This window comes from Lynx canadensis, chromosome B4 (genome assembly GCF_007474595.2).
Source record: "Lynx canadensis isolate LIC74 chromosome B4, mLynCan4.pri.v2, whole genome shotgun sequence".
Classification (NCBI taxonomy): domain Eukaryota; kingdom Metazoa; phylum Chordata; class Mammalia; order Carnivora; family Felidae; genus Lynx; species Lynx canadensis.
Window position 1 is genome coordinate 15,812,557 of NC_044309.1, and position 21,937 is coordinate 15,834,493.

Consider the following 21,937-nt stretch of genomic DNA (forward strand, 5'->3'; position numbering starts at 1 on the left):
GTGGGAATTTAGTTGCAAAATTACCTGCTATAAACACTGGCCATTTCTGCATTGCAATATAGCTTAATCTTTTCTGCAATGAAAAGTTGTGGGGAAAACTTTCTTACTAAATAGGCAGCATGAAGCTGTTTATTCATTTTTTTTAAGTTTATTTATTTATTTTGAGAGACAGAAGTAGAAAGGGGCAGATAGAGACTCCCAAGCAGGCTCTGCGCCGTCAGCATGAGAGCCTGACGTGGGGCTTGAACTCACGATCCTTGAGATCACGACCTGAGACAAAAAAAGGGCTGGCTGCTTAACCAGCTGAGCCACCCAGACATCCCAGAGTGCAGCTACTTAAAACATAGGCTTTGGAGTTCTACACCACACACTGTTTTTGTGTTCGAATTCCATCACTTACTGGAATTGTGAGTTTGGGCAATTTAACTTCTCTAAGACTCCTTCCTCGGTTTTCTTATCCATAATGTGGGGATGATGGCACTTACAGAAGAGAATTATGAGACAAAACATGAGATAATATTAAAAGCACTAATCACAGGGCTCAACGCATGGTAAATATTTCTTAAAATGATAGCATCAACATTTTCCAAACAACATCAACATTTTTAAAATAATTACTTGGTCCAGCAATAATAAATGAGATGTCAATTGAATTAATGGACCAAGCACTTAAATCACATTTTCGTTTATTCTTTATATGGCAGTGTGGTTTACTTTTATCATAACGTCTTAAAATAAATTTAAAATTACATTACATTTAAGTGTAAAATCTATATATTATTGAGCTTGTGAGGAGTCTGTAGGTATAACTGGGAGAAAAAATCATGGACAAAATATATTAATGTCATGACTTACATAGAGAATATAAAATTTTATTAAATCTTCTAGAACGTAGTTAGTATCCTACACCAGAGATCCCTTCTTTTTCATGTGAATTAACGCCACTGAAGGCTGGCACTGGTTTCTCTGAGTACACAGTGGCATACAAATAAAATAAGTCTTTGGATAAATATCACAGATAAATATGGCAATATTTAAGTAAATGCTCGAAAAGAGAAACCTCTGGGGACAAAAATTAATGCTCTACACCGAACACTGTGCTTGTTCTGTGCTGGGTTAGTCATTTTTGGTTGCCACAAAATTTGAAACTGTGAAAAAAAAAAAAAAAGCGTGGTTTCTTTTTTTCATGTCATATGAAAAAGTGTGGAATCCCCTGGAAAGTATGTGCAATATCTATCAAGGATGTTGTTGCCAGGGAACAAGAACACAAATAGAAGATTCAAGAAAACCCTTCCTTTGGCCCAAATCTGAAGGACTATTATAAATTGTGCAAGATGTGATTTGGGAAGGTCATGGCTGTATGGGGTTGTTTTTTTTGTTTGTTTGTTTTATTTTGTTTTTCTCTTTCTTTTTATAACTGATTCAAAGAGTAGCAATGGAAATAGAACTCAAAAGTTTTTCAAATAGTAGGGACATGGGAATTGGGATGCAAGGCTGCTAAAAGGCCCTCCCTGGTTGCAAGACTGAGAGCCAACGTTAAACGAAGGTCAACTGTGTGTATGTGTATCTTCTGTTGTCAAGGAGGCAAATAACGTCAGGATTTAGCTTTCCCACTCATTCTGAAATGTCTGCATATGTTTACTGCTGTCTCAGATTATGAGGACCTTGGAGGAAAAGTTCTCAAGCCAATGCAAAAACAGATGCATGGGTTTTTTTTTTTTTTTTTTAGCAAATTATTATCCCAATTTAACAAACGTGAGTTAATTTATAAACAGATTTTTTTAAATTGGCATCATCCATTAAGAGCTTCTTTGCAAAAAAGATATATGAGAATTTGCCATACATAAAAATAAGACAATGTATCCTAATGCAGAAATCTGTTCTTGGTTCTACACTAAGACTGTTCATTTGCTGTGGGTATCACAAAGATAAAAGTTCAAAATGCCAAATACGCTGAACGAGCCAGGGGAAGCAGGATAGGATATAACACATATAAATGTAAAAGAAAGCCTAGTCAGTGTTTATGGAAATAAGTTTTAACTTAAACAGAACTAATGTTTCTTAAAAGCTTCTCGTTTACTTAAATTTCTACCCAAACCGGACAGGATTTATCTTATATCACTCTAAAGAATAAGACAATCACAGAAGCCTATGTTTTTACCCATTTGTCTTTACCAAGAGATTGCTTACTGACTTACTGAATAAAATGCACAGTCTTGATTGTCAATGAGGCTTACTTTAAAGGCAGACAGGGACGGGTGTTTCAAACCAGTTTCTCTCTACGACATTATATCTATCACCGCCCAACAGGAAGTAACGCTATGAAAGCAATTCGTCACCAGCAGAGAGAAAGGCCTCTGTCTCACATTAGGACCAGACAGTGTGATTCACATCCCGGCCTTGTGAGCGTGCCTTGGATCTTTGCTGACCACAATTCATAAAATCACTTTCACTGCGATCATCATACCTCCAGACTGTTGTGAATTCCTTCATCATGCAGAGGCAGGCTCGGGACAGGCCACAGGAAATAAAATCCAAGTTCTTGCAATGGTTCTTATCAACTGATATCTGACCACATCCCCCCATACCACCCCCCACCGCTCCGTGTGGCTCAGTGTTTCCCAACTGTTCATTATTACCCTTCTAGGGAAACTTCCTAGATATTTTTTCCCAGGTTCTCTGCCATGGAGTGTTAACATTACAGATATACTATATGTTATGTATGATACATATCTGAACTTTATCCGTTAAGCACAAGATTTTTTTTCACTCTCCTAAGAACCAATTTTCATGCCTTTAGAGTTGACATTGAGAAGCCGTGCTCTAACTGAAATACTTGCCCATTACAAAACTTCGGTGCTATCCCAAGCCTCCCTGCTTCTACTTAGAAATGTCCTCCTCTCCCAGATATTTGTCTGACTGATCAGTTCTTGCTCATTCTTTAAGAGTCAGCTTAAGGGGCAGAGCCTGAAGCCTGCTTTGGATTCTGTGTCTCCCTCTCTCTATACCCCTCCCCTGTTCTCTCGCTCTCTCTCAAAAATAAATAAACACTAAAAGAAAAAAAAAGTCAGCTCAAGTACCAAAGCTGTCAGGAGAGACTCCCACACTCCCTCAGGCTATCGCCCATTTCCTCTGCTCCCACAGCATCATGGATTATGGATTTATTTCTACAGTTGGTTTATTTGTCTGTCTCCCCTACTAGATGACTAATTCCCTAAAGTCAAGGATGCTCTCTCCTTCTTCTCTGTTATGGCCTGAGCTGTCTCCCCTGAAATTCTTATACTGATGTCCTAACCCACAGTACCTAGAATATGACTGTATTTGGACATAAAGCCATTATAGAGGTGATTAAGTCAAAATGAGGTCTCCTAGGGGTGGGTCCTAATCCAGTCTGACTAACGGCTTTATGGGAAGAGGAAATGTGGATACATGAAGAGACACCAGGATGTGTGCTCACAGAGAAAAGTCCATGAGAGGACATAGAGCAGGAAGACTGCAATCTGCAAGCAAGCAGAGAGGCCTCAGGACCCAACACCTCGATTTTGGACTTCAGGCATCCAGAACTATGAGAAGTTTCTACTGTGTAAGCCCACCCGGTCTGTCATATGTGCTCATGGCCACTCAAGCAAACTAATACACTCTCTGTATTCTCAACATCATGCGCTGAACCTGGTAGTGAAAACAATATATGCTGGTTGGTTGGTAGGTTGAATGAATTAAAAACACGATCTTGATAAATTCCTGCTTACAAAGGCTACGTGCAATCACTGTAACACGATGCACAATTGCAAATGGTCTGTTCTTTGGAAAGCAGGCCTGGATGGCCTCAGAAAGCCAGGTCTGGGGTGGCTCAGTCGGTTAAGCATCTGACTTTGGCTCAGGTCGTAATCTCACAGTTTGTGAGTTTGAGCCCCACATCAGGCTCTGCACTGTCAGTACAGAGCCTGCTTGGGATTCTCTTTCCCTCTCTCTCTCTCTCTCTCTCTCTTTCAAAATAAATAAATAAACTTTAAACAAAACAAGACAAAATAAAAAGCCAGGTTTACTCACCCTCGGACACGAAGAGGGATGACCCACCATAAGGCAAATGGATAATATGATCACAAAAGATAAAACAATTGTCCTCAAAGGATAAACCTCCCAGAAACCCCAGTACACATACTCTCAGTCACAAAAGGAATAAAAAATGACCAGTGAGAAGGGATTCCCCTGAAAGACCCAAAGTAAACAAAGACCATTGAAAAGACCATGTGAGGGAAAGAGAAGCGGAGGGAAGGTCAAAGAGAAACACTGCTGACCTCGTGGAGGTGCTTTGCCAGGGCTCTAAAAATACATTCTTTTAAAGCCTTTTCATCCGGTGCCACACGGCCACAGGTACTCAAGGAGGCACTGGCTCATGTTCAAAGCAAGGCAGCCGAGGAGGATTTTGATAAGGGTTTTTAAATGTTTCCCCCCAGCCGATTTCTGAAAACCCTCAAGCCTTGGGAAATCTCGTCAACAGCTACAAAGAAGGTAAAATGGAACTGGCCCCCGTTGGAGAGGCTGATGTCATCTATCTCCCCAAAGAAAAGGCCACACTTTGCTTTGTGAAAAACCAGGGTGACATCACCTCCCGATCACATGCCATTTAGCCCTTCCCCTGCTATTCCCAGCTGAGGGGTTCTCTCCTCTTGCAAATGTCATTTTCTCACTCACAAAGCTCCTTGCCCTTGTCTGTGCACCGGAGTCCACTGCCGGTGAAAGAGGGCCCCCGGGAGGGACAGCCGAAGAGGCGTGGGCTGTGCACGGCCGGCCGGGAGGCCTCTATGCACACAGCTTGCAGAGACCTTAGCAACCCAGATGGAGGCCCCGGAGGCCGAACGCAGCCCCTGGACAATGCTGTCAACACTGAATACCGGGAACCGTTTAGCCAGGCAGGGCAACCGTGGCCATCTCTTTCTTTCCAGAGCGGGATTCTCTTTGATGGTTCGCATAAAGGCGAGGCGGTGCGGTTTAATCTCCCATCTACAGAGCCGCTTTAAATTTGGACCCACGAATAAAGCCTGATTGTAGATCCGTGCTCTCAGAGCAAATAGGAGATCTGTGCAGTTGACAAAGAAGCACATTTTGGAAACAGGCTTATTTATTAATTGGCAAAATAAACGAAGTGTTGGGGGAAGGGGGGGGCACAGAATTCTCCCTCAGTAGCAATGTTCGGGAAAGGATGCCAGAGTAGATTCTGAATTCTCAGTGAAGAGCTTTTGGGGGTTCTTACCGCACAGTTTGGAAAAGAGCTGGGGGGCGGGGGCCGAGAGCCTAAAATGAGACATCTCGAAAGAAGAGAGGCTAGGGGTTTAGGGGCACTTCCTTCCAGCCAGGGAAGGAAAAGGAACCTCAGGGCTAGTGTCAGGCCTGGTGCCCTGGGCCCCGGCCATGTGATCCTCACTCTGACACCGAGGTCGGGAGGGGCTGTGCAGAAACATACTTCCTGAAATACATTCACATAGGCACGCGCACGTGCACAAGCACACTCAACGGTACTTTCACACTGAGACCAGTTTTTAAACGTGTTTTGGAGTTTGCATCTGTTTCTTTTGCATTTATTTGTATTTGTATCTTAGCTTGTATCTCGAATCCCACAACACGCCATGTTGCCTCGGTGCTTCAAGGTCTTACCAGAACTCCTTTCCCTGAAATCTGAAGGACTTACATGAAAGAGAGGGTGTGGCCCCATCCCAGCCTGAGCCCTTAACTGTGAGTGACCCAAACGCTGTGGCCATGGCTCAGGTCTCCGGCACTCCTCCCCTTGACCTTAAACCCCAGCCACCCCAAGCTTTGAGTCCCCCATACTGACCCTGCTTTCTCCCCCCACAGGGACCTTCTTCTACTGGGAAACCTTTTCCTTCTCCTATTTGCCTATTTAACCCCTGCTCCTTCTTAGATTTTAGTTCATAGGTCCTATTCTCACGCAGGACTTCTCTGACCTCCTGTCTAGATCAAATTCCCTTTTCTGTGCTCCCATGGCTCTACAAAACCAGGAACCAGGCCTGCAGGTGGGAGTCACACACTGGCCCCAGCGCCATCACAGCACCTGGCCCAAAACAGCTCCTTAATATCTGTGGACTGAACACTCAGTCTGTGTGTTCACAGACACATAAATCTGTGAAACCAGATTTATGTCTTCAGTCTATCTCTGCTGGGTAAGAAGGGCGGGAGCCTCTCCCATCAAAGAACTCTTCTCTGACCCTCGTCTTTTCTGTTGGCCTCTCTCCTTAGGCTATCTCAAGCTAAAAGACCACATCAAAATGCAGAGTAGAAACTCTGTGTACATGCAGTGTTGTATAACTATAGTATATGATAGTTAATTTTGCACTGATCTAGACTACCAAGAATCCCTTTCCAGAAGGTTCTTCCCAGGGGCACCTCGGTGGCTCAGCTGGTTAAGCAGCCTGCTCTTGATTTTGATTCACATTGTGAGCTCATGGTTTGTGGGATCAGGCCCCATGTTGGGCTCTGAGTTGACAGCTCAGAGCCTGCTTGGAAATTTCTCTCTCTCTCTCGCTCTGTCCCTCCCCTGCTAGCATTTCTCTCTCTCTCTCTCAAAATGAGTAAATAAGTAAACATTAAAAATAAAAAAAGAAGGTTCTTTTGAAGTGTAATTTATGTACAGTGGACAGCATAGAGTTAAAAAAAAAAAAAAAAAGTTCAGTTCTGGTCCCAGCCATCAAAATTTGGTTGTACAACTCTGATTCCAAGCTTAGCAAGTTTTCTGCAATTGGAAGAAAGTTGTGAAATAGTAAACAGGAAGAGAGAATAGACAGAGAGTGTCTTTGACCTTTCCAAAGGAAGACAGATTCAAAATAGAGCTAGTAGAAAAAATTTTCCCAACAAAAACTCAAAGCTTTCAGCAGAGGATTCAACTGTGTCTAGCATGTTGGCTAGAAGAATCCAGTGATACAATAACCCAGTGTAGCCAATAACGTCCTTGAAATCACACTTCTTAGTGTGGCCTTGAAGTAGGATAGCTAGAACAGCCTGGAAGGGAGAGGAAGAAACCCACTGAGAAGAAAGATATAACCAGCATCAACAAAATCACTGCTCCTAAAACCCTCCACCCTAGATGCATTGCAGAATTCCTTAGGGAGGTGTTTTAAATTAACAATTGTCAGGGTCCCACCAAGGATTAACTGAATTCTATCTCTGAAGGCTGAAACCCAGGCATGGGTTCTCTTTGCAATTCCCAGGCAATTCCAATGTGTATCTAGGGTTGAGGACCCTAGATAACCCTCCTGGTTACCATTTCCTCCTTTCCACCCTCTGTTTCACATGCAAGCTTTCTCCCCTTTGGATCTCTGAAGCACTAAGGTTCTTTCTCACAGAGGCCCTAGTTCATATCCTCCTGACATTGAGAGATTGATGAGATTTTTCTGCTGTTAGTACAACGAGATCTTGAAGCACCTTACAAGCTTTCTCTAGTCTCTAGAGATGCTGTCTTCCTACCATTTTCTTTCTCCTGCCTTAACATCTGCTCTCGCCTTGTTCCTCAAAGTGTGGTGTACAGGGTGGCAACATCAGCACAACCTAAAAGCTTTTTAGAAACACCTCAGCCTCCTGTATCAGACTCTGCATTTTAACAAGATCTCCAGTGATTCACATGCACATGAAAGTCTGAGAAGCACTGTCTGGAAAATATCCCCAGCCCTTGAAAATCTGGGTCATTTCTCAAGACGTTCCTGTTTCTTCTAGGTCTTTTCACACTGTCTCTAGTTACCTTAGAATCACACCATTTCTGAATCACAGAATACTAGAGATGGACTACAGTACACAGATAAATCAATCCAGTCCCTTCACTTAACAGATCAATAAATTGACCTTCCAAGGTTAAATCTACCCACTTGATGAAGAGAACAGTCCAGAAATCCCACAGGCTTAATTATCATAGCTCGTTCACTTTGGGAATTCATAATCTGTATTTCAAGCTATAAGTAGCATTGTGGATTACCACTGAATACTTTTAAATGCTGAAAGCCCCACACTTCTATTTTTAACAGAAATAGACTCTGTCTCCAGTTCATATTAACAGAACATCTAACACTCAAGTCTACAATAAGGGTACTCACTTATGTACAACGCTATGATTCATATAATAAATGGCCTATGATTTTAACAACACTCAAGAGTCAACCACAATACACATTTATGTGTGCTTACCTTGGGCTCACCCCTGACTTTGACAGTCGGGCCACAGCTTACATGTCTGCGTGTGAGTCCTGGTATAATATTGCAACTCTACCAGTGAGCCCTAAGCCCTTGGTTGAGAATTGCTATTATAATATTCACAAGGACTTATTTTGATTTTTTAAATGTTTATTTATTTTTGAGAGAGAGAGAGAGAGACAGAGCGTGAGAGGGGAAGGGCATAGAGAGAGAGGGAGACAGTATCCGAAGCAGGCTCCAGGCTCTGAGCTGTCAGCGCAGAGCCCAACGTGGGGCTCAAATCATGAATCATGAGATCGTGACCTGAGCCAAAGACGGACACTTAACAGACTGAGCCACCCAGGTGTCCCGTACAAGGACTATACTTGTTAGGTGTGGATCACTCTGGGAGAGTGGATCTCAAACTTTAATCACCAGGAAGACTAGTTAAGGCACAGATTATTGGGCTTCCACAGGTCTGGGATGGGGCCCAAGAATTTGTATTTCTAACAAGTTCCGGGTGATGCTGATGCTGCTCTCAGGGGACCACATCTTGAGAATCACCACTTTGGGGCCTACTCCCTTTAGACTCAGCCACAAGAGGTCAATCTACAAGTTTCAGAACCCTTGTTAAACATGAATTTTCATCCTCAAAGGAATAATTATCCCTACCTACTTTCTGAAGCACCAGTTCGTAGGCGGGTGGCCCTACTCTGCCTGGCAGGTACAACACACGCCCTGGCTTAGTGCCAGTAAGTTCTCTACTCCTGCTCCCCTCTCAGCCCAAAGCATGCCCTTCCCCTTCTCTCTTGGATTGACTCATTCTTGCCCTTTGATCCCCACCCTTCCTTCTCTGCTAATGTCAGAATAAGCCTGGAATCTCCTTCCATTCCACTCCCCCTGGGAGGCCCCAATGCCACCTTGCCATTTGCTTGCCACACCCACGGACAGGTCTTTCTCCCGCCAGAAACTTCACTCTGCTCCCCTCCTTTCTCTTCGGTGATTTATTGTTGCACTGACTTCAGTAGCTCTCCAAGTGCTGTCCTCTCTTAACCCTGCCGGGATTAAACCTCCAGTGTCTGAGGAAGGTTTCCTAGGCCTTGCACCAGATTGTAACCCAAGCCCCATTATTTGTGGTGGTATCGTTTCCAAAGTGAGAGCTGGGAAAGGAAGAATTCTTGGTCAAGTAGCAAGCATCCAATACAACTAAGATCAGCCCAGGGCTTACCATGAATGAACCACTGCATCTGAAATCCTCTCTCATGGTGACCGACCCCATCGGTGTGGAACAGCACTTGAAGCCTGGAGCCCGTGGTACTCCCTGCAGGCGGTAGGTCAGCTCCACAGTAGCGCCCCATCCGCTGGGGTCCGTCGTAGAGCTGGAATCAAGGAGAAACTTCCCAGGGTGGGGAGCTTTACATGGTGTGTCACAGGGAAAAAGTAAAGTCTGTTCATGTAGCAAAAGCTGTTCCTTGGCTGAGTTTAAGGGTAAATCTGCTAAGGTGGTTTGAACACAGGAGGCTTAATATAAGAATTAACAAATTAAAAATAGGTGATTATATAGAGAGACTTTATGGGTGAGTCCTAAGCCCAATAAATCTGGAAATCCAAATATTAGTGTTTGGTTTTATGTCAGCCTAGCAAGTTCCCTCGAAAGTATAATCCAGGCACAGAATAAGGAAATGGTGGGCCAGATGAGATGTGTTCACATGTTAATGACATATAAGAGATGCTCGTTGAACAGCAATCTTATAATTGAAAGATATATATATAAATATATATATATATAAATACTAATTTATATAAATATATATAAATACTAACATAAGCATTTAGACAGCTTAGAGAGCTATGTAAAAAATGAATACAAAATTTAATTCCACTGAAGATAACCACTGTTAATATTTTGTTAATACCGGAAGTTTCTCTTGTCAACATTTTTTTTTTCATTGCTTGTGTATGTATACATATACCTATGTGTCCAGGCATATATGTGTGTGTACAAGCTTGGGCTATACATTTAAGTGTGTTCCTTATTTTTTTCTAAGCATGTCAGCAAATACTCTGTGTAAACATTTTTAACGGTGGCGTAAAATGCTTCTAATACTCTATTGTTGTTCATTTAAGGACATTTCCAATTTTTTGCCAATATGAATGTTTGATATTTTAAATGTCCCTCAGGAAAGATTCCTATAAGGGGAATGAATCAGAGAATATAATCTTTTATGGCTCTTGATCTATATTATTAAGTCTCTTACCAGAAAGTTTATACCAATGTATCCCCCACCAGCAATTTACTACAATGGGACTTTGGCAATTACAACTGCTATTCTTTTTTAAGTTTATCTTATTTATTTTGGAGAGAGAAAGAGCACACACACATGCGTGCATGGAATATGGGTCAAAAGAGAGACGGAGAGAGAAAGAATCCCAAGTAGGCTCCATGCTGTCAGAGCAGAGCCCGATGCGGGCTCGATCCCGCAGACTGTGAGATCATGACCTGAACTGAAATCAAGAGTTGGATGCTGAACACCTGAGCTACCCAGGCACCCCGTGACTGCTATTATTTTTAGAGCTGATACCGATAGGGAAAATATGTTTGGTTTTGTAATTGGCTCAACTTATGTTACTTTGAGGTTGAAGGTTTTTCGTGCTTATTAGGCATTTATATTTCTTCTCTTGGAAATTTTCTGCTGTGGTTTTTGCTCACTTTCCCATTGAGGTATTTGTATATCCTGTCGTGTACCCTTTATCTGCCTCATTTATTCATTTCATCAGATATACACCTCTAAACTAAAAAATAAATAAACTTCTCTGCCATATCTCTTTCAATCAGGAAAGATCATGATAATCCAAAACAATTGGCTTCTCATGACTCAGACCATTATATTTTTCTTTTCCTCTACTAACGTCCACATCATTGTCTACTTTGTTCTGGTTACCCTTGGGATGAACTGTCCATGAAACAAAATTGAAAATACCTGATCATAAACTAACAGACTTCCTTGATTATTCTCCTGTAGAGTACACATATATAAGAGTATGTGTGAGTGCATGTGTTTGAATGAATATGTCTGTAGGTACATGTGTAATCTGGATTCAATAAGTTCCAAATTGGCCAAATTACTTTCATTTACTGAAATGTTATGATATAGTTCGAAACATATTGATGAGAGCATGGAAAACTTTATCATCAAATTCTACAAAGCACCCCATGGAGCCTTCCCTAATCCCTAGGGATTCACTCACGAATTAGTTTTCCTTTGAAACCCCTCAGCTTTTACTCGTGCTTCTTTGTAGAAATGGTTCCATCCCCCTCTGTTCTACTGCCAGCCATGTGGGCCTCATCTCCCCTACTGATTATGGGTTTCCTTAGAGCCCAGAGCACCTCTCCCAGTCTCTGTCTAGTTCAGGGCTTTGTCGAGGGCACATTCCCAATACATCTTCAATGAACAAACACAATGGAACAAACACAATGATTTCCCCCACAGCTGCATTTATTTCAGTGGGATTTAATCTGCCCTATTACTTGAATCCTACATAGTTAGGTACATAGTAGGGTCTTAGAGTCCTAAATTTCAGCATGATTCTTTTAGGCAACAAAGAGTCTGGATCCTTTGTGGGCCTCTCTGTAGAAGGGCTGGTGGCAGGGATCAGGAAGGGCCTTGTTCAAGATTATAATAAATTACAGATTTCTAAATCTTGGCCTGTCTCATGGAGTTCTCAAAACTAGCTGGTCATCAGTCATACATGCCTGTGATATTTGGGGGAAGGTCAGCAGAGATTTAAAGAGAGACATTCAGAAGTCTGTTAGATAACTCGCCCTTAGGTAGTAAACCTAAGCATTTGAAGCAAACGAATAAAGATGAAATTTATTTTTCAGGCTTATCGCTTCAGTTTCCTTTGTCTTTTTTAAGGCCGCTGCTGCTTTGACTAGGTATATTAATTAACAAGTGTCTCCTTCATAGGCTAGTTGACAGAAGCCATAATGAGGGAGCAAAAATTGGGAGAAAGAATAAAGCAACACAAAAAGAGGAGGGAAAACCCAAAGCCCTTCGTTTCTGCTCTCAGATCCCTCCATCTAAGGCGGGAGGTACAAGTAGGGGAGGAGGGCCATGTTGCAATCTGTTTACCCCTAAGTTACTGCTTCACTGTAGGGTATTTATCCCAGCTTCAGAGGGTTTTTTTTTTTTTAATTTTTTTTTTTATTTTTTATTAAATCCAGTGTACTGATTCCAATCCCAAACTAATTAATACAAAAATAAACATACTGTTCCCAGGCAGAGGTATAATAAGCAAGAAACACTCCACTATTTTCCACTCCAGAACACTCATTCTTAGCTCTGGGTTGTAGTTCAGTGACCAAAGCTTTAATTATTTCATCTTTATGCCACAAAACACGAGGTAAGATTTCCCCACCACCGCAATCACTCTCAGCTTGACGGGTCTTCTGAAATGGTAGGCAGTGACATTCTGAGGAAGTGAATTTTAGATTCGCTACAAGGCCGTAAGCATTACAGTAGTTTTGCCTCCCCAGCTCAGCAAGGTTAAGAAAGCTGACATTTTCACATGACTTGGAGGGGACTTTTTTCTCTTCCTTCCGGATAGGATTACCTCATTGAAGGAGAGCCCCTGAATCCCAGTCCTTCTAAAATAACACATTGTGAATGGGATGGTGGGGGGCGAGGGGGGACACAGGGAGTGGGGGTGGGTGGGGGGGGGAACACTGATGAATGACAATTAGTTTCTTTTTGCCTTTGGAGGGGAGAAAGTGATGCACACTGAAACATCGAATAGACATTGATGAAAATGCTTAAATATGTCAAATAAACAAATGAATTAATTAGTGTAGGACAATACCTCTATACAAAAGCACCCCAACCCCCAACCCTATGTCCTTCTGAAGTTTACACTTAATTAAATCGGGGGGTTTTTTGTTTATATTCACACAGATGGCTAACGTCACCTCAACAATCCATTCCCGCGTAAATTTACCACACAAAAAGGAACAGTCATTGTTCAAAGTACACAAATACTGGTTGCCATGGAAACCAGTAGGTGCCTGCTGCTCCTGATTCTGTTTTCAGAGCAGAAGGCGAACCACAGGACATTCCAGCTGTGACTCATTGCCACTACTGGCGAGCATTCTGGCTTGGTCCCGCGAAGGGTATGATTTCCCCTGCGTTTAGAAAGCCTAAAGATCCACAATATCTAAGCTTGGAATTAAGTCCACAGAAGGAAACGAGTAGAAATTAAGAAGAGAAAGATGGAGATTCTCACTTTAAATATGCAGATCTAAGTTGTATAACCGTGTGGAAAGGGGTGTTTCTTGTTTTTTTTAAATATCTGCAATGCTGCTTCCACTTTCAGGTTGGCGGTTCAACGTATCTTCAAATGTAAATATGTGTATATATTACAACCTCCTGTGTAGAATCCTTTCAATTATTCTCTTAAGGAGACTGTTCGTTTAGGATTTATGTGGGGTAGGTCTCTGCACCCCCGCTCCACCCTCAAGTGGACACGCAGAGAGGAAGGAAATCTCTTGCCTAAGCCACATTTACCAATTTCTATCGACTTCCTTTGCATGGGTTTGATAATTTGGCACATGCCTAGTTTCTGAGACCATTAGGGACTTCAGACTCCAGGTGCAATATGAAATGATCCGTGGACTCCTTCTAATTAAGAACCATACATGCAAGGTAGAAGATATAAAACTGAGGATGCCTCACTGACAGAGAGAGTTGAATTTTTGTAAGAGTAAGGATTTTGTAGCAACTCTGGAACTCGAGTCCGGAGGAACCCAGTATCAGCTAACATGAACCTCAACCTGTTCTCTCAATGGGAATCAGCTTGATGAATTGCCAAGAACTCTCAGAACAGAAATGTGCTTTTGAAGTACTTCTTTGCTGCTAAATTTCTTTTATGATTTTGAATATTTGTGACTTTGATGAAAAAAATTATAATTATTTCATATATTTATAAGCATGGGATGTATAGATATACTACCTTTGTAAACTCACTTTAGCATTACGGGGAGTAATAACTAGAATTCAGTTCTTTCTATTTTAGATTGACATCTAATTCATACTTTTTCTAATTCATACTTTTTCGTATTTCCTTGACATTTTTCTGAAATAAAACTTGCTTAGAGTGGATCATTAATTTTAAGAATTAAATATAGACCAAATAGAGAAATTAAATCAAGGGGCTCTTGGGAAGATATTACTAAACTATGGAGAAACTTCAGGAAAAAATTTTGGTCCCCTTCTACTACAAATCTTTAAAAACAAAAATAAGGTTATCCTTTAGAGTTTAACATGTATTGAAATATCCCACCTGCCACGAGGGAGAATTTTAGGTGCAGTAGAGAATCACCTAATGCTTATAGAAAGAACACAGTTAAACCTTCTGAGACCTATACTCAATGAATTTTTAGATTAGCTTTGTGAAGCCAGTGTCACCAACAGATTGTATTCAAAATGAAGCCAGGAAGTAATTTTATTGTAAGAGCAGACTAGAGATATTAATCGTGATCAGCCTGTGGGTACACAGTCCAGTCCAGCTCTAAACTTTCCTTAGAATGTAATCTTGTGAAAAGTCCTCACCCTCTCCTAGCTACAATTTCTATATAAATTTGGCACCATAATGGTATTTATAAGGTTGGTGTAAATAGCAAATGAGACACACCATGTAATTAGGTTGAGTGTGAGACTTGGCATGTGGAATGCACTTAAAATGTTATTCTAACTCTTGGCATTTTTTTTTCCCAAAGAAACCACTCTAGAAATAGTTCTGAGAGACAAAATATGACGGGTGTAGAGAACTCGAGCTGACTCATGTAAAACACTTCACAGAAATCATCCCCGGCAGAGCAGATGGGAAAGCAGTGAATCAATGAATCACTTGTGAAGAGATGGACAGCCAACATGAATCGCTTGCAGCGTGTTGCTATGACAACCTGCTTCTGTGTGGACCCTGAGGCCATTCCCAAGTGTGGGGTGCGTGGCCCAGAGCAAACCATACCGTGGGGGACAGCGTAAGCCTGGTGCGCGTGCCGGGGTGGAGGGAGGTGGTGGATCCTAATGGGATGGTGGTAGAGACAGCGTTAGGAAATCTATCTACCAAGGCTGTGCTGGCGAGGTGGGGAAGGGAGAGGCAAACGGTAGGGAAAGCGTCTCTGCACGTGTTTCCTCGTGTCACTGCCTCCTCTCCCATGACAGTCCAGCCAGCCTGCAGCTCTAGCTGCTTAGCCACGGGTGCTCCAAAAGGGTGGGAATTGGTGAATTCTTGGGGCGTTTCTTCAGATTTTCCCCCACCCCTGGAAAACAGCTCTAAAAGGACCCATGAAAAGTGCCTCATGAGAGTAGTTATTAAGAGGGTTTACACATAAATCTCTCGGATAAACCTAGAACCTTTCACATTTACTTTAAATCTGAAGGGCTTCATAATATTCCTGGAACCACAGTAAAAGCTTCCAAACAAGATTTGTGGAGTTGGGCAAAAGTTCCCCTAGTGGATGAGAAAAGGCTAAGGCAGGGGTAAAAACGTAATCAGATTGTGGATGGTAAATTAGGCAAACGTTAAAGATGAAAACTAAGAAGCAGAGCCTGGTAGATTGTAGATGGCTCCGCGACGGCCCCGGGAGGCAGCGTCTCCACCAGACACGTGGCCACGCACAGTGTCTGATATACAGGCACACGTCTTCCCCACAGCACAGGAAAAGCCATGCTGCCATGTGCTGACAGGGTGGGGCAGGAAATATGAAATACCCGTCTAAAATTAAACAATTACTCAGAATTCTGGGCTTTGCATGACAGCAAGAAAACCATCGAAGACCACGTTCTGAGTTATTCTGTGTCACTCTGAATTAGATGTCGGTCTCACGCCCAGATGAGATCGTCTCCTTCCCATGTGGCAGCTAGCCCCTGTTCACTCTTAATAGCGCACTGACACTTCTGTTTCTGCTTTCTATACATTGCTCATTTTAGGAGCCACAAAGGCTGATTTGTCTTTTTCTTTTTTGGCCTTTGTTTGTTTGTTTGACTTTTCAAGTCATTGTCTACACATGTATATGTGCACAGATTTAACTACAAGAATGTTTATCTCAGCATGGCTCATAATAGTGGAAATTTGAAAAAAGTTCTAAATGTTCCACAAGAATAGGTGGCCGTATCGTGATGATGGGATGTGCAATGTCATAAATCATGTGGCCTAATGAACAACACGGACAAACATTCACAAGCTAGTGTGATCTGGGAAAAGTCATTATAGGATAGTTGTGTCCAGAAGATCCCCTTTGCATATTAAAATAAAATATATAAGGAGCGACTACAGGAAATAAATACCACCAGAAATTATTAGGAGTGATGTTATTATTGAGATCATTTTTATTTTATCTAACTTCTTCTATATTTTCCAAACTTCCTGCAATGACTATGTATTCCTGTGTGATCAGTTTATTTTTTCAAGGATTATCTTTGGGGACCTATTGACATAGCATTGCATTGACATAGATATGCATTGGTAATGTTTTTCCACTCTCAGAATTCCATACCCTTTTAGGTTCCATACCCAGCTGGTCTACTAAAAATATTATACTGTCTATTTCTGTAGTCTTTTATACGGATCTCAAGTTTATACATGAAAATTAGCCCATTAAAATGTTATTATATAAGGTAATCTCCTTCAGCATTAATTTAAAACCATATTTTGCCCCTAATGTTTCCTTTTTTAAAATCGTAACTAGGTTTTTATGATTAATTAGACTAACTCTTTATTTAAAAAGAATTCCTTCCGCTGTTCAGGGACTAAAGACTTCTTACAAACGTAAGTTCTGAGAGTCGCTGATGGAGTAGTAAATGCCTAATTCCCTCCCTGGTGGTAGCTGAGATGCACTGAGAGCCAAGCCTACTCTCCTGCGTGTACATGAACATTTAATTCCATGAACCGAGGAGTTCCCTCTGCCAACTGCATCACTACAGCGAAACATTGAACTTTTCTTAAAAAAATTATTCTGCCTCCTAAAAGCCTCACCATCTGCTAGAGATGGACTCAGAAACAGGGAGAAATCTGCTTCACAGAACAACATGAAGTCATTGAACCTTGAGCTGGAAGGATCTAGAGTGCTGCCAGGCAGACTTTTCCCAGTTCAGGGAAGAAGAGGGGAAAAGCCTGTTAAATAAAGAGTAAATATAAGGACCGAAGGGTAAACATGGCATTTATTTTTTAATTCTGAAATGTTGCAGTTGAAAATCTTTCCTATTTTATTTATTTTTTTAACGTTTATTTATTTTTGAGAGAGAGAGAGAGAGAGAGAGCATGACCAGGGGCGAAGCAGAGAGAGAGAGAGGGAGACACAGAATCCGAAGCAGGCTCCAGGCTCCAAGCTGTCAGTACGGGGCCCAACACAGGGTTCAAACCCACAAAGTGCAAGATCTTGACCTGAGCCAAAGTTGGACACTTAACCGACTGAGCCACCCAGGTGCCCCTCTTCCTTATTTTACAAAGTGGACAATCAAGCTAATTAATGAAAATCCACAACAATAATCCCTAATTTTAAAATTTAGCATTCTGAGCTATGGGTTCTCATTCAAGCCACGTGCCCCTTAGATGGTAGAAGGGAACTTCCATGCACTTGCTAATGGTCTGAGGAGAGAGCTAGGTGAGGTCCCCGAGGGAAGGAAGTGTGGATAGGGCAATTTCAATTTTTAAGCCTCTGATATACTTCTTCCTGTCTTCAGGGTAGAGTGGAAGTTATCTGTAGGTCTGATTATTAATCATCCTCATTCTGTCTTTCACATTTGAGAGAATATTGAGAGGGGAAATACACAGAATTTCTTTGGAATACAAGAGCAAAGGCAATCTTTTGAGGGCTGGTGTGTCTGCCTCATTAACTGCAGCAAATTCATGCAATCACATGAAAATTCTTCACTGTGAGGGATGGCCAGGAAAGATCAGCATTTCCTTCTGAGGAAAGGGATTTTGATTACACTGAGATAAATAGCTCTCCTTTTAATTTTTCATGATTAAAAAAAAAATCACCCTTTGCTTGGACAACACCAGAATCTTAAATTTCTTGTAAGATGCATCTTGTTACTCTTTTTTTTTTTTTCTCGACGTTTTTATTTATTTTTGGGACAGAGAGAGACAGAGCATGAACGGGGGAGGGGCAGAGAGAGAGGGAGACACAGAATCGGAAACAGGCTCCAGGCTCCGAGCCATCAGCCCAGAGCCTGACGCGGGGCTCGAACTCACGGACCACGAGATCGTGACCTGGCTGAAGTCGGACGCTTAACCGACTGCGCCACCCAGGCGCCCCTTGTTACTCTTAATGATAATATGAAGTATGTGGCTTAATAATCAATGAATACACTGCATTCTAAACTTCTGCACCCAGATCATGACTGGTACAATGCAAGATTCATATCTAGTACAGAGACATAAATTGAATTGTTTGGTATATTGTTGTCAGTTTTTACGAGTGTTTTGGGATGGCAGTTGTCCTCAGAATTAAAAGAGCTTATCTCTGAATTCTAAGCCAAATGCGAGGTGTCCCAGAAGCAAACTTCCTCTGACAGACAGTTAGAGGAAGCGTGACTCATCTGCCCAGGAAGTGTGTAAGGAGGTGCCATGATGATGAAAGTCGGCTCAGACCCGTTGTTACTAAGACATAAAATCTCAAATGCTTTTCTCCTGTTGGCAAGTGGGATACTGACTACCATACTTCTTAGATTCAGATATAGAATTCCCATGGCTTTTGTAGAAAAGCTGAGAGGCCAGGAGACAGAAGCCCTGCTTTCAATACATGGGACCAATCTATCCTCATCACAACTGGGAAGGCTGTTTTGGAAATCATAGCTTTGCACGGACTGAAAAATATTTTAGATAGCAAAAGTTAATCCACAAAATCGTGTTTATGTTGAAATAATAATAAATAATACTTAGTAGCATTTAATAAGTAATATTTATTAGTGGATTATTATTCTAAACCCTTCATGTATGTTTCCTAAATTTAAAATTCCTAGCAGCTCTATAATGTAGGTATACTGTTCTCCGCATTTTAGAGTTCTGGAAACTGAGCCATGTAGAAGTTTAGTAATTAAAGTCCTCAAAAATAATTTCTTTATGTTTTCTTCATGGGTAATTATATTTTAAAACAAGAATTGTCAAATTCAAGGATACAATAAAGTCCTTATTCTCTGTAATAATAGAGAAAACTAAAAATAATTTCTAGGGACACCTGAGTGGCTCAGTCGGTTAAGCGATCAACTTCAGCTGAGGTCTTGATCTCATGTTTTGTGGGTTCGAGCCCTGCATCGGGCTCTGTGTTGACAGCTCAGAGACTGGAGCCTGCTTTGGATTCTGTGTCTTCCTCTCTCTCTGTCCCTTCCCCACTCTCTGTCTCTCTCTCTGTCTCTCTCTCTCTCTCTCTCAAAAATAAATAAAAATTAAAGAAATAATAGTAATTTCTAAATTATAATGATCACATGCAAAACTCCATTAGTCAATGGAATCAACATATTCTTTGTTATATTTAAGAGAGCTTCGAGTGAAGTAAGCAGACTAAAATGTTGGCTTTATCATTTATCCTTTGTGAGAAGTGCCAAATGCATCAGTGACGCCAGCTGCAGACAGAAAGCAAGAGGAAACTCAAGTGTCTTAAGAGATGAACCATTAATTATATCTCAGCCTTGTCTTCGCCTGGACCAGCCCCACTCCCATCCAATCATTGGTCCACTTCTGCTGATTTTACCTCCTCGGTGCTCTCAAATCCTTGTATTGCATTCTCCCTCCTCAGCTTGCAAGGAACTGGTTCTCTCTCTCTCTCTCTCTCTCTCTCTCTCTCTCTCTCTCTCTCGCCTGGGCTGCAGCGACCCCCTCACTGGATCTCCACAGTTACTTTCACCTCCCTTCCATTTTCCCTTAAAGCCACAGTCTTTAAAGGTGCCAATCTGAGCAGGCCGTTTCAGGCTCACACTCCTGAAAGACCTCTTGCTGCTCCAGGGGAGGTCCCTGAAACTCCTCATGCCCCCTCAGTGCTGGGCTATGCTCGCTCGCTCGCTGGCTCGCAGGGTCCCATCCACCCAGAAGCCCCACACTCAGCCTCAGCCACACCGGACTTCCTTCAGTTCTGACAAGGATTTTCTCCTGGGCTCGACTCTAGCCAGGCCTCTCCGAACCTTCTTCCTGACTAGGCCTCAACCTTGGCCTACAAAAAATGAGGACTCTGGGCACACGTGCTTTCATCCACTCACGCCCCCCATATTAAAAGACTTAAACACTAACATGGTTTCTAACAGCTCAAGGTCACATCCCCAGGATGACCCCTGCCCCGCTTAAAGTGCCTGCCTGAGAAAAGCTCAAGGCAACCGGAAGAATTGATGGTTTGTTCCAGCCACACCTGAGGCTGGGCCCCTGACCACCCTTTCTTAGAACACTTACTAAAAAGGGCTTATAGGTGTGAATCCTTCCTCTGTCCCTTTGAGATGTACGTGTGCCTCCTAGGACTCAGGACACTGTAGGAGCACATGACGGATTAAACTCTACCTTTGCCACTCGAACTTGCGGCTGCGTTAGCTCTGACAGCTCCTCCAACACAACTTCTCTTTGAACTTGGTAAGTTATTCTTCCTCGGAGAAGACAAGGAAGGGACACAGTCTATGTGTCTGAAATGTATTTGAATGACCAGATGAATGGATATGTGAATGAATAATGCATATTTAGGGTGGTATGGCTTGAGGACATACCGCAGCAAATGCGGAACAAAACAACAACCCCTATTTGACTGTGTTTAATTTAGCATTTCTCAAACTGATATTTGTAAAACATCTATCGACATTTGCGGCAGAGAGAGGTATAAAGGCTTCCCCAAATCGACTTCCCTTTTGTCTGGGTTCCTGAATCACCATGTGCAAGGCAAGGAACACATGCATGCTCTCCAACACAACTGAGAAATAAACTTGTAGTACACGAAGCATCTGAGAACGTATAACAACAGCTCGTGTTACCTTAACTAATCGCAGTATCACCCGGGCCTGGTGTTTCACAGTCGCGGTACGGAAAATTGCATGGCTCAGGCCGCAGACTTAGAAAACACAAGTGTAGGACTTGAAGACCCAGTTTGGGTCCATTCTTTCGCTTGAAATGCATGATTTTGTAATTGGAAGAGGACACTGGAGTGTAATTAACAATAATATAAACATCTGGTGGACAAGATGACATCAGAGAGAGGATTTGGCAAGAGATAACATCAATCTTATGAAGACTGGGAAATGCATTGGACAGAAGTCACTGACATAATCAAGAGGATTTGAGAAGGGGAAGGACCAGAAGGGTATACAGAAATGAGCTGGAGAAAAAAAAAAAAAAAGAAATGAGCTGGAAGATGATAGTGGCAAAGGTGCCAAATAAACACGGGTGGGGGAGAAAAGTTTCAAATCAGAACACAAAAATCGCAAAGTAAAGCTGATGTCTTTATATGATGAGATAAATATAATGATAGTATCACTGCGTCTTGGTAAGAAAAAGATGTGATTCATCTTATAGGAATGGACAAGTAAGACCTATTGAAAGAGAAACATTCAATGATAGCACTTGAAGGGACACATTAAGTAGATACCTATTAAAAATATTTATAACTCCCCGAAGAGAGCTTTGAAGTGAGGGTAAAATGTGCTGTCAGAGTCAAAGTGGGCTGCAGACAGTGATCTCAAGTGCTGGCCCAAGAGCTCGGTGGGGGGGGGGGGGGGGGGGGGGGGGGGGG

The 21,937-nt window shown here is 42.1% G+C and overlaps 1 protein-coding gene across 1 annotated transcript in view; it reads right to left on the reverse strand.

Moving 5' to 3' along the window:
- CUBN (cubilin) overlaps positions 1–21,937 on the reverse strand; it is a 277,621-nt gene that overhangs the window by 164,535 nt on the left and 91,149 nt on the right. Inside the window, exon 28 of the mRNA XM_030320462.1 lies at positions 9,404–9,554. Within this exon, the coding sequence (XP_030176322.1) occupies positions 9,404–9,554 (151 nt within the window). The remainder of the gene's footprint in view (positions 1–9,403; positions 9,555–21,937) is intronic.